At 42.4% G+C, this 12,482-nt stretch overlaps 1 protein-coding gene across 1 annotated transcript; it reads left to right on the top strand.

Annotated features, from left to right (window-relative positions):
• Positions 1–2,375: 2,375 nt before the first annotated feature.
• On the top strand, positions 2,376–11,921 carry LOC310822574 (serine/threonine-protein phosphatase 5). Its single transcript, XM_083694952.1, has 13 exons — positions 2,376–2,455; positions 3,893–4,134; positions 4,885–5,032; positions 5,255–5,376; positions 5,463–5,528; positions 6,672–6,770; positions 6,883–6,988; positions 7,105–7,247; positions 9,573–9,660; positions 9,783–9,823; positions 9,932–10,110; positions 10,219–10,300; positions 10,461–11,921. Exons 1-13 carry the CDS (start codon positions 2,395–2,397, stop codon positions 10,521–10,523), a joined length of 1,440 nt encoding a protein of 479 aa, XP_083551078.1. The 5' UTR covers positions 2,376–2,394; the 3' UTR covers positions 10,524–11,921.
• The last annotated feature ends 561 nt before the right edge of the window (positions 11,922–12,482 follow it).

Raw genomic sequence — 12,482 nt, 5'->3', positions numbered from 1 at the left:
GAATCAGAGACCAAACCCAAATGCAGACTAGGGACAAGCAGGTAAGTGTAAAGCAAGTAGATTTAATAAGACAGGTATAATAGAAAGGAACAGGCGGGGCAGGCAGGTAGTCAGACAGGCAGGGGTCGGGCAGGCAGACGGGGAGTCAGACAGGCAGAGGTTGGGCAGGCAGACGGGTAGTCAGACAGGCAGGGTACTGGAGCTGGAAGCGTGGCACAAAGACAAAACCATGAATTGCAAACGATCTGGCGTTGACTAGCAGCAGATGCAGGGTATAAGTAGTGGAGAGTCAATTACTAGATTGCCGTCAGGTGTGCTAGTCACTGCCAGCAGAGATCATGGAGGCGAAGTCGTGACAGTACCCCCCCTCTGACGGGCGCCTCTGGGCGACCCACCGGGCTTGTCTGGGTGCAGGCGATGGAAATCCCGGAGGAGGGCAAGGTCCAGGACCAGACGACGGGGAACCCAACTCCTCTCCTCAGGACCATACCCCTCCCAATCCACCAGGTATTGCACCCCACGGCCACAGTGGTGAGAATCTGGGGGGGGGGGACCAGGCACAGGAGGGGACAGAGCGCTGGAAAAGACAGGCTTGAGGAGAGATACATGGAATGATGGAGGGATACAGAAGGTACAGGGAAGTTTAAGGCATACGACTGTGGGGTTGATGACCCTCTCTATCAGGCCCAAAGAACATAGGAGACAGTTTCTTAGCATCCGTCTTTAAGGGTAGATCCCAGGTTGAGAGCCATACCTTGTCTCCGGGTGCATAGTTAGGAGCAGGGGTGCGGCGACGGTTAGCCTGCTGTTGGTACACACCCAGCAAGCAGCAGGGCAGCACGGGCACAACGTCTTGTGACATTGAGGTGGGCTTGGACTGACGGAACCAGGATCTCCTCCTCCTGAGACAGGAAGAGCTGATAGCCATAAAGGCACTGAAAAGGCGACATACCGGTAGCAGAGGTGGCCAGGGTATTATGGGTATACTCCACCCATGGAAGTTGGGATGCCCAGGTCGATGGGTTTGCAAACACCACGCAGCGAAGGGTATTCTCCAGCTTCTGGTTGGCCCTCTTCACCTGGCCGTTGGTCTGGGGATGGAACCCGGAGGACAGGCTGATGGAGGAGCAGAAGGCCTTCCAGACGGTTGAGGTGAACTGGGGTCCCCGTTCAAAACGATGTCACAGGGTAGGCCATGGACCCGGAACACCTCCTTCACCAGCAGGTCCGCAGTCTCCTTGGCGGAAGGTAGCTTAGGCAGGGGCAGGAAATGGGCACTCTTACTGAACTGGTCCACAACTGTCAGAATGACCATCTTACCATCGGAAGGTGGTAGACCAGAGGCAAAGTCGAGAGCCAGATGAGACCAAGGATGCCGAGGTATGGGCAGGGGACGCAGCAAACCCGAACTGGGCCTGGTGGAGGTCTTATTCTGGGCACAGACAGGACAGGCAGAAACAAAGGACTTGGTGTCCTCCGTAAAGGACGGCCACCAAAACCATCTACGGAGGAAGGCTAGCGTATGGGTTATTTCAGGATGACAAGTAAGAGTGGAGGCGTGAGGCCATTGTAGCATACAAGACCATACCGTGTCCGGGACAAACAGGTGACCTGGAAGGCCGTTTCTGGGGTCGGGTTGGGTCTGCTGTGTGGCTCTAACTACCCACTCAATCTCCCAAGTGACCGCCACAACGACACAGGCGGCAGGAATGATGGTATCTGGGAAGGAGCTGGACACACATTCCTTCCCATACAGGCGAGATAAGGCGTCAGGCTTGACATTTCTGGTGCCGGGCCTGAAAGTGAGCACAAAGTTAAACTGTCCAAAAAACAGTGCCCACCTGGCCTGACGGGCGTCAAACTGCTTAGCCGTCTGGATATACTCAAAGTTCTTATGGTCGGTCCTCTGCCTCGGGAGACCACAGAAACTTTCTGGAGGTAGAGCTGAGAGCTTTAAGAGAGCCCACTATGTGGCTATATTTGCAGATGAACCTCCTATAAAAGTTGGCAAACCCCAGGAACCTCTGTAGTTGCTTACGGACATTGGGACTTGGCCACTCAAGGACCGCTCTCACCTTGCCGGGATCCATCCTCACCTGGCAATGATGTACCCGAGGAAGGAAACTGATGGAGCATGGAACTCGCACTTTTATCACTTCCAAAATAAGACTTTGCAAGCCCACACAATTTGTTCTATGTAAACTAATAAGGAATGGATACACAACACAAGTACATATGGCTGACTGTACTCTAAACTGGCAACTCTCAAATAGCAAAACTCACAAAAATCTGTGTTTAGCAAAAAAGCTCATTCTTGAAAGGACCAGTTTGCGACCATATGTCCACTGCAGTTTTGCGTCAGTGGCGCACGCTACGGAAAACGGCAGTGAGAAGATGGCGGAGGGAGATAAAAATGCTGAGAAACTCAAGGAGAAGGCGAATAATTACTTTAAAGGTAATATGACAACCTTGTAAAGTTGTTGTCTAATGACAATAGTATCTTAACGTACCCGATCAACGGGGAAACGGCTTGGAACTGTTGAAATGCAGTGCCTTTAATTTTGGTAACAATGTTGTATTTTTCTAGCACACATGAGCCGGTTGCCTAGCTGTGCTGCAATGAACAGTAAAGTGTTGCGTGCATGTAATGTCGTCGCATCGCATGGGCTAAGCTTCTGCTATAGTCCTATATCTGAACTCATTCATTTACCGCCCCAAGCAATATTGATAGCCTGCGGCAGATATTTACAATTTAGCTAGTTATTTACGTACAGCCAGCATGCTAGCTAAGGTCAATGACACTCAGCACAGAATTGTTTTACTCTCAATGAAGAAGTAGCTAGCTAGCTAGCAGTACAGCGCGTGCACCCTTGTGTTTAGTCATGATCCATTCATTTTAGCCAGCTAGCTAGCCTAGCTCAATGATTCTAATAAGATTTGATGTCATCATGTCTCATCATTTGTCTCATCATTTGTCTCATCATTTAGCTCATACTTAAAACGTGTGCCTCAGATTATTAGTGTGGTCTCAGGTTATTATTTGCCAGCGACAAATTGGTGTACATCATGTGATAGCTGCTATCACACAGCTAACTAAACTGCGCATATGGGTAGACACATTGTTGCTCCTCTCCAGTTCCATGATCTGGCTGCTTGCTTCTGTCTGGCAGCAGTGACATGTGGGATTACCTGGCTAGTCAGTTGCGGAGAATTGAGATTCCTGTACAACACCTCTTTTTTTTTAAATTTTTTTTAACGAAGTTGAGTTTCCATGGGTGTGGGAGCATGTCACTGTTTTCCACACAACACTGTTTTACACACAACACCTAGGAGGAGAATGCTAGATTACTTTATTTTATAGCGGCTCTTGCATATCACAGCAACTCGGTAATCCAACCAATCCGATCAATTTACTAGGCCTACAGTAATACAGTCTTCCTGCTGTCTTCCTTCTTGCATCATAGCAACCTTTGATTAACTCTTCGGTTATTAATGCCTTGAATTCCCTTATAAACACACTTAGATAAACTGATTCTTATGCATCCAGGAGCCGTTCTCCACTTTAGTTTGCTTGATCATTGTCACAATACCATGATGAAGCAATGGATAAGATATGAGAAAATCAATGTCCACCTCTTTACCTAATGTGTTAACATGCTGACCATCCTGTGATTGGTTCAAGGAAGAGCCACAGCATGCTTCTGGTTCAGTGAAACTGAGCTGAGTAGTGTATAGGCTACAGTTCAACCTCTTTTCCACAAAGCTAATAGATCTAGTTCAACAAATGGCCTAATGACAACATTTAAAAGCCCTGCTGCCAGTTATAAACTTCTACCATTTTCTGTTAGGACTTGCAAACATAGCTTATGTCATATTATGACCTGTTTTTCAGAGAAAGACTATGAAAATGCAATCAAATATTACACAGAGGCACTGGAGCTCAATCCAGCCAATGCCATCTACTTCAGTAACCGAAGTCTGGCATACCTACGCACTGAGTGCTATGGCTATGCCTTGGCTGATGCCACACGGGCCTTGGAGGTAGACAAGAACTACATCAAGGGGTACTACCGCCGAGCCACCTCCAACATGGCAATGGGCAAGTTCAAGGCAGCACTTAAGGACTATGAGACGGTAAGTCATTTTTACAGTGATAAGTATGGTACACTCATTCATTCCTTTTTGCAATTATAGTTTTTTATTGTTTCCTTCACAAAACATACAAACCATAAACAATACAAAAGGACAACCAGCTAAGACAAATAAATCACAGCAAACAGACAACACTTATTCATTCTTGTCCCTTCAGGAAACAAATCAAATAGTCCAAGAATTTAAGTATCCCCATAGAAAACACTTTTGAGATGGAGGAACAAATGTGCTGCTCAGTTCTATCATCTGACTATGCAACTGTGTCATGAGTTGGGCACTTAATGTAAAGGACAGAGAACAGGGATTATCCTTTAATCCATTGATGATGTCAGTTAGATCCAGTCTGAATGCACATTGCATGGCATATACCCCAGCTAATTGGTAGTCTATTGTCTTCAATGCTATTCTCATAGTGGATGACATAAATATACCAAAGCTGTGGCAACAAGGAAGTTTGCTGCTGAGCCATATCAGTGATAGTGATAGCTGAGACAAAGAGTACAAGTGCCATGGACAATACTCAATACAGATACCTCTACTCTGGGCTGGTACTGAAGCCTTGGTGAGGAGGAGGTAGAACCTCAAGGATTATTTAGTTGAGGATTATAGTATTGATTTACTAACAATGCTTTGAAGTATATTTTTTCTTTGCATTTTAAATTGGTCTAAATGTGCTTGTATAATACTGCCCCTCTTAATCTGTCTGGTTGATTCCTTGTGTTCTGGGGGTAGGTAGTGAGGGTGCGACCCAATGACAAGGACGCCAAGATGAAGTACCAGGAGTGCAACAAGATAGTGAAACAGAAGGCCTTCGAGAGAGCCATCGCCAGTGATGAGATCAAAAGATCGGTTGTAGACTCCCTAGACATTGAAAACATGAGTGAGTGTTTTGACACAGAGTGATATATTATAATCTAAGTATAAGTTATTTATCTACGTGTTTTATTAGAGAACTATTCAGAATTAAATGTAATTCAAAGCATTTAAATCCAATGGATGTCAATATATATATATATATTTAATGTCTAGAATTATGGGCTATCGTCTATGCATGAAGATGTATTGTCACTGATGAAGTTACCATGGTCTTCCCACAATGCAGTGATTGAGGACGAGTACACAGGACCCAAACTTGAAGAAGGGAAGGTTACAATGAAGTTCATGAAGGCGATGATGGAATGGTTTAAGGACCAGAAGAAACTGCACAGAAAGTGTGCTTATCAGGTAAACCTATGCATTGGTCTGAAAGCCTTTCCTTGAAACAAAAGCTAACCCTGTACCCTTTGAAGTAACAAAATGTCTCTTTTCAGATTTTGATCCAAGTGAAAGAGGTCTTATCCAAACTTCCCAGTCTTGTTGAAATAACATTAAAAGAGGTGAGAAATCGATGACTTTATGGTTAAAGGTGAAGCATGTAGTTTTGCGCTTTGCTGCCTTTGGCCACACTGAACATTTGAAAATGTACATATTCTATGTTTTCTAATAGTGGCAAATGTGTGCATATTTTTGTAAACAAACAAAATGTAAAATAGGTACAAGGCAAATACTTGTCCTTGACACAAGATTTGAGAGAGTTTTGTTTTGGACACTCGTCCTTTATCATGAGATCTCATTCCTATTGATTTATTATGGTCATTTAGCGCTATTTTAAAGCTCGAATGTACTGGACCTTTAATGTAGTCCTTAATTCCAAATGGTTGTCTGTTGTTTAATTGATGATTAGTTGCCTTTCCCCATGGACTGTACCAGGGGGTGTGGCTGTTTAAGGAGATGAATAGACGGGGGCGGGGGGGGGTGAGGGTTCTGGCAGTCATCTACCAGGAAAACATTGCCCTCTGTAAACTTATTTCACGCAATTCAACATAGTTATCAACAGATCTTAAGCAACAGTTTGTTCTTTAGGCCTACCTCATTTTAACTTAATGCCTGCACTTCCACCTCTTGCTCTCTCCTCTTGCATGTAAGTCCTATCTGCCTTTCCATTCTGATGAAGTGTCATGCTTTTTATAATCAAACAGCCTATAATTAACTTCAAATAAACTTCGAAGTGTCACTTAGATTCCCGCTCTCCAGCACAGTTTTACAGCCTCTCTACCACCCAGCCATTCTGATGATTGATTATTCCCTATTGTAATATCTCCATACAACCCATTAATGATGTCGGTCACTGCAACTACTGTAGCTGATAAATTGTCCTTTCTTTTGTAACATTTGCAACAACAATTGCTTGTAGTGAGGTGTGTGCACTCATTTCCACCCATACATTTTTAAAACTTGGAGCGAGAGTCTTTCCTTCCATGTTCGGTTCATTTTTGGGAGGTAGGCCTATTTCCTTCCGACCAAAATGCCACAAGTTTCATATAGGCCTACAATAAAAAATATTCAAGACTTTATTTTCATATTCTTTATAGGCAACAATTCCAATAACCAATTATTCAGTTGTGGCTTCAGTGCGGCCGCAACCTACAAACGCCATCTCTGGACTGTACTAAAGGTCTTCTATTTTTCCTCCACCATAGACCGAAAAGATAACGATTTGTGGAGACACCCATGGCCAATTCTACGACCTCCTCAACATTTTTGAGCTGAACGGCTTACCCTCGCAGACCAATCCTTTTGTATCCTCTTATATTTAAATCAATTGTCACATCAATGATACAATCTTGTATGTAGTATGCTTGTTTTAACAAACACACATTTCTGGCATGATAGCACTTAACTAAATTGCAGCTGTTCAATGGAGATTTTGTGGACCGTGGCTCCTTCTCTGTAGAGGTCATTCTAACACTCTTTGGCTTCAAGCTGCTGTTCCCAGACTGCTTTCACCTACTTAGGGGTAAGTGTTCTCGCATCAGACGTGTAAGAAAACTGTGTCTGTGCCTGTGTGTCAGCAGTATACCTGTATTTGAATGCATGTGTTACTGCACATAATTGGACCCTTATATTTTGAAGGTAACCATGAGACAGACAACATGAACCAGATGTATGGATTTGAGGGGGAGGTCAAGGCCAAGTACACTGCCCAGATGTTCCAGCTGTTCAGTGAGGTCTTCCAGTGGCTGCCTCTTGCACAGTGCATCAACAGTAAAGTGCTGGTGAGTGATTAATTCTATGTATGTATGTATCTAGCTATCTATCTATCAGTGGTGGCTGGTGCCATTCAAGATAAGAGAGGACTTTTATTTTTGGGCATGGGCATGGCCTTATTTCTATTACAGCATATTGGACTGTCATTCATATTCCATTTACTCATCTCAATGTAACATCAGTAGGTTTACACGATTTATACCCAGCCTGGGCATGATACTCAAATTTGCCCAACAAATGAAAAAAAATGTAGAACACAGGTCCACAGGAGTAGAGATACATTGGAGTTAGTTAATGAAGGTTAACGAAAGAAACGTGCATAACCTACAATTCCCATCCATATTTACAATCATAGAAAGCAACAGCAAGCAGTTACTGGTTTACTAACTTTAGCTAGCTCTCTCTCTGCTCCTTCTTCTTAATGTTTGAATTCATTCATTTCTTCAAAAATGTTAAACTTGTGTCTTTCTCTGAGTCAACAACTCACCACACTTTGTGCACTACTTAAGCACTACTATAATTACTAACTTATGCTTTCAGTACTAGATGCATTCACCAATCCTTTGATTGGATAGACAAGATGTTAGTTCATACTGCAAGAGCTCTGATAGGTTAGAGGTCATCCTCCAGAAGTTGTCATAATTACTGCGTAGTGTCTATGAAAGGAGTTGAGAACCACAAGCCTCCTAGGTTTTGCATTGAAGTCAATGTAACCAGAGGAGGATGGAAAATAGTTGTTCTCCGACTACACCATGGTGCTACCCTAGAGAATGCTGAGAAGATGATCCTCCCCTTCCTCCTCTGATATACAGTGCCCTGCACAAGTAATGGGACAGTGAAGCATTTTTTCTTCTTTTGGCTCTATACTCCAAAAGTTTGGATTTGAAATCAACCAATAACTGTGAAGTTAAGGTAGAGATTCTCAGCTTTTATTTGATGTTTTTTGTGTACATATTGGTTTCACTATTTAGAAATGACAACACTTTATACATAGTCCCTCTATTTCAGTAATGGGACAATTAACTTAACTGGGGTTTCTGGTTAATCAGGTGTGTTCATCATTTGTGCAGGCATAAGATAGCTGTCAATGTCTAGTATTGATTCTAATCTTTGCGTTTGCTTTTGGAGGCTGCTATTGATGTCTGTCAACATGAGGACCAAAGAGTTGTCAATGAAAGTCAAGAAAGCCATCCAAAAAACTAATAAAAAAAACAACTATCAAACATAGCCAAAAACGTAGGCTTGCATTTTTAACCATACTCCTCTTATTTCAGGGCTCCAAAAGTATTGGAAAAAATCATATCATGTCCAAATAAAGCACTCATGTTTAGTATTTGCTTGATAATCCTTTGCATGCAATAACTGCCTGAAGAATGCAACCCATTGACTCCACCAGACGCTGGTTATATTATCTGGTGATGCTCTGCCAAGCCTGTACTGCAGCCATCTTCAGCTGTTGTTTGTTTTGAGGTCTTTTTGCCTAAAATCTTTTTATCAGGAAATGCACCTTGCAGTGAAGCCTCTGTAGAACTAAGAAAGTTCAGACTCTGGGGTTTGTTTGAAAGTCAGGAGAAGCGTGAGTGAGATGCGCAGCAGTTACAGTTAGCTGGAGGAGGCATGAGCTGCGGGAGTGTTGTCACAAATGTTGAATCAAAGTGACCATAATTGTGGATCACACCAGTTTTGTTTTTTAAATTGAAGCATAGTATTCACAAACCTCTGTTGGCTAACTGCCAAAGTGAGTAGTAAAATGTACAGATTTACCGCCAATGCCAAAATCTACCCGCAGGTGACAGGTGTACATTTTTTGTCCTGGTGAGCATTCTTCAACTGTAGAAGTCTTCCTTGGCCTACCAGCCTGTTTGCGACTGCTGAGCTCACCAGTGCTTTCTTTCTTAATGATTTTTAATGATGTTACAAACTATTTATTTTGGAAAGTCTATAGACACCAATAGCAGACTCCAAAGGCAAATGCAAAGCCTAGAATCAATACTAGACATTGACAGCTCTCTTACACCTCCACAAATTATGTGACAGAACACACCTAACCAGAAACACCTGTAACTAATTCGCCATCTCCAGTCACAGTGCTAGAGAAAGGAAGATTTTTTGTATTTGCATTTTTTTTTAAATAATATGTATTAAAGAGTTATAATTTCTAAATGGTGAAACTGAAAAAATAAAACATTGCTGAGAAAGTCTACTTTTCAAATCCAAACTGTTGGAGTATGGAGCTAAAATATACGTGTGTGTGTGTCGTTGAAATTAGTATTTAAGACAGACTGAGACAATAGAGCTGTCATAGTAAGACATGGCCTTGCATTGTCTCTCAGGTGATGCATGGGGGACTCTTCAGTGAAGATGGAGTCACGCTGGAAGACCTCAGAAAGATTGAAAGAAACAGACAGCCCCCAGATTCTGGTAAGATCTGGTCAGATACTGAGTGCAAGCGTTCTCAATGCCCTTGAGGAAGTGTCTAGGAATTAAGAGTTTTGTCATTTATTAACTTTGTTATTAAGTTCCTATGTTGTTTGCCTCTTAAGGTCCCATGTGTGACCTCCTCTGGTCAGACCCACAGCCTCAGGTCAGTCTCCAGTACTTAATTGCTAAACCTATCATTAACAAGCTATTTAAATGAAAATTCTACTTAGATTTTTATGATGATCCTGATCTCTTTCTCTCCATTCATCAGAATGGGCGGTCAATCAGTAAGAGAGGAGTGAGCTGTCAGTTTGGGCCGGATGTAACAGAACGCTTCCTGGACCAGAACAAGCTGGAGTACATAGTGCGTAGTCATGAGGTGAAGACCGAAGGCTATGAGGTCACTCACTCAGGGAAGTGCATCACAGTGTTCTCTGCACCCAACTACTGGTAGGTCACACTTCCTACTTGCTGCATGTGATGAGCCCCACTCAGCCCCACTCATTCAAACCAACTTTGTTTAAGATCAACAACAGTGTTATCTTTCTCCTTCCTCAGTGATCAGATGGGAAATAAAGGAGCGTATATCCACCTCAGGGGATCGGACCTCAAGCCAGAATTTCACCAGTTCACTGCTGTGGTCAGTATACCTCCAATGTAACTGTTGATGTATTGGTGTTCAAATTGGTTAATTATGAAGACCCTTTTCATACTCTCAGGTCTTCAGATCAATATTGTGCCTTTTATAAAATGAGCATTTAAAGTTTGCAGTATTTATTTTTTTAATTCCCCTCCTACAGCCTCATCCGAATGTCAAGCCCATGGTGTACGCCAACTCACTGATGCAGATGGGAATGATGTAGAGGCAGCGTTAGTCTCAGTGGCACTGATGACCTCCCATTGGACCTGAACCCATCCAGCCACATCACTCCCTCCGGCGCTTAGACATGCCCTTTTTCATGCTCTGCCTAAGGGATCCCTCTCCCCATTACTCTTGTTGTATTCAGAGTACACGTGGTGTAGTTCAGGTGAGAAGAGATTACTTAGACCAGCCCATTCAAGAATTGGGTGTGTTCTTTCTTGTATTTGTAAAACTGGAAAATCCCAATCTCTGTCCATTTCCTGCACATGGGTTTCATTCCTGGCTAAAGAAAACTACCCTGAAAATTGTTGATGCATCCAGTTGGAGCTGCTTGTTTTTAAAAAAAAATATTTGACTGTTAAATGATATTCAGCTAACTAATATGATATAGGAGCTGGTGTGTACCAAAGATCTGTAATGGAATCTATCAGAATTGTTTGGTTGTACTAGGAAACAACCCATGGTAGTAAAACTTACATTTCTACTGTACACAGCTAACAGCATCTCTGAAAAGGCTGAGAGCAGCATGTTCCTGCAGTTTAGTATTGGGTAAAACATGCTATTACACATATTTAGTTGAATATTTGTTTACAGTATTGTGAAAGTGAGTTAAGAAAATGTATGATTCCATCTTAGAGAAAACGGGTGTCTTTGGAGACTGTTAAATACTCATGGTCCCCGGTCTCACTCTGACAGGTGCTGTTCACCCGTAGTCATGTGTTTAGCCAGACGTGTAGGTTCTTCACATCAGATGTTCAAAACATATAACTATTATTTAGTTTGTTATTTTGCACTGCTGCACCACTCCCCCTGTGAGGGAAAGTATTGCTGCTCTCCATGTCTCCTCCATCACCATGCCACTCTCTAGGTAGCTTCTGTACAATCTTCTCTCCCAACCAGCTTTGCTGAAAGGCAGACACTGGTGACACTACAATCTAATGTATGTTTGATTACCAGTGAATTAGCCCATGTATTGATTTAATTAAGATACAGAAGTCCAGAAACCAATCCTCTCTTCTCTCAAGCGCATAGCTGCAGTGTCTAATGGTCCTCAACTTTTTAGATAATATACACTGAAGTGTATGTGTATATATATACTGTATCATTTAAGATTTCTGTGTACATGTTTGGAAAAAGTTCTTGAATAAAAAAATTCCAGTTCAGTGATTTTTAAATCAGTTAATTTCTTCCTGACTGCTTCCCTATCTAAACACAGGCTGTGTCTGAATGTTCATACTGCAACCGGTTTAGTAGACTTTTTCAATATGCAATATATTAGAAAGTTTTGTGGTATGTGAAATTTACTGAAATTGAGTATGTTTAAAATGCCAGAAAAGTCATATTAAATTTGCACACTATTCAGGAAGTCCTTTCTGATTTTAGTCCCACAATTCCCTGAAAAATGTTCTAACCATGCGCAGTTTTACACACTGTCTCCGTTTCTATAATGATGGGGAAAGCGAAATAATGAAGAGTATTCATTAATATTATGGTGGGACTACATTTAGCAGCCAAATATAATTTTCATGTCAGTTTTGCAGCGCCGACCATTTGTTTGGGTGTCTTCAGGGATGCAGGGACAAACAAACCGCTACCTTCACCCACTCTGCCTAGAGTGAGAAAAAGTGCGTTGGTGATGAAATTTCACTTCCTAATGTTATGAAATATATTTGACCAAAACAATATGATCCTTCATTGTTCAACATGTCATTAACATTTTATCCAAAATGTCTGAGTGGCGTTTGCTGCCTCTGGGATTTGAGGCAGATCGGTTTGGGCCGATCATGCTCTCCTGCACTTTGTCCATTCACTCAACATGATCAACGTGCTATCTGAGCATAAAACAATAAACATGAGGGGAGTATGGCGCCTTATATAAAGATAAGCAAGAGCACCTGTTATTTATCTGTCATGGTGGGAGTTGTAATGCCTGTATAGAAACACAACACATGAGCCACAT

Source organism: Argentina silus (assembly GCF_951799395.1).
Source record: "Argentina silus genome assembly, chromosome: X".
Lineage (NCBI taxonomy): Eukaryota > Metazoa > Chordata > Actinopteri > Argentiniformes > Argentinidae > Argentina > Argentina silus.
This window is presented reverse-complemented; position numbering and strand designations above follow the sequence as displayed.

Coding starts and splice junctions, on each gene's coding strand:
- LOC310822574 (XM_083694952.1), top strand. CDS start 2,395: ATGGCGGAGGGAGATAAAAATGCTGAGAAACTCAAGGAGAAGGCGAAT. Junction 2,456..3,892: donor GGCGAATAATTACTTTAAAG/GTAATATGACAA, acceptor CCTGTTTTTCAG/AGAAAGACTATGAAAATGCA. Junction 5,033..5,254: donor CCTAGACATTGAAAACATGA/GTGAGTGTTTTG, acceptor CCCACAATGCAG/TGATTGAGGACGAGTACACA.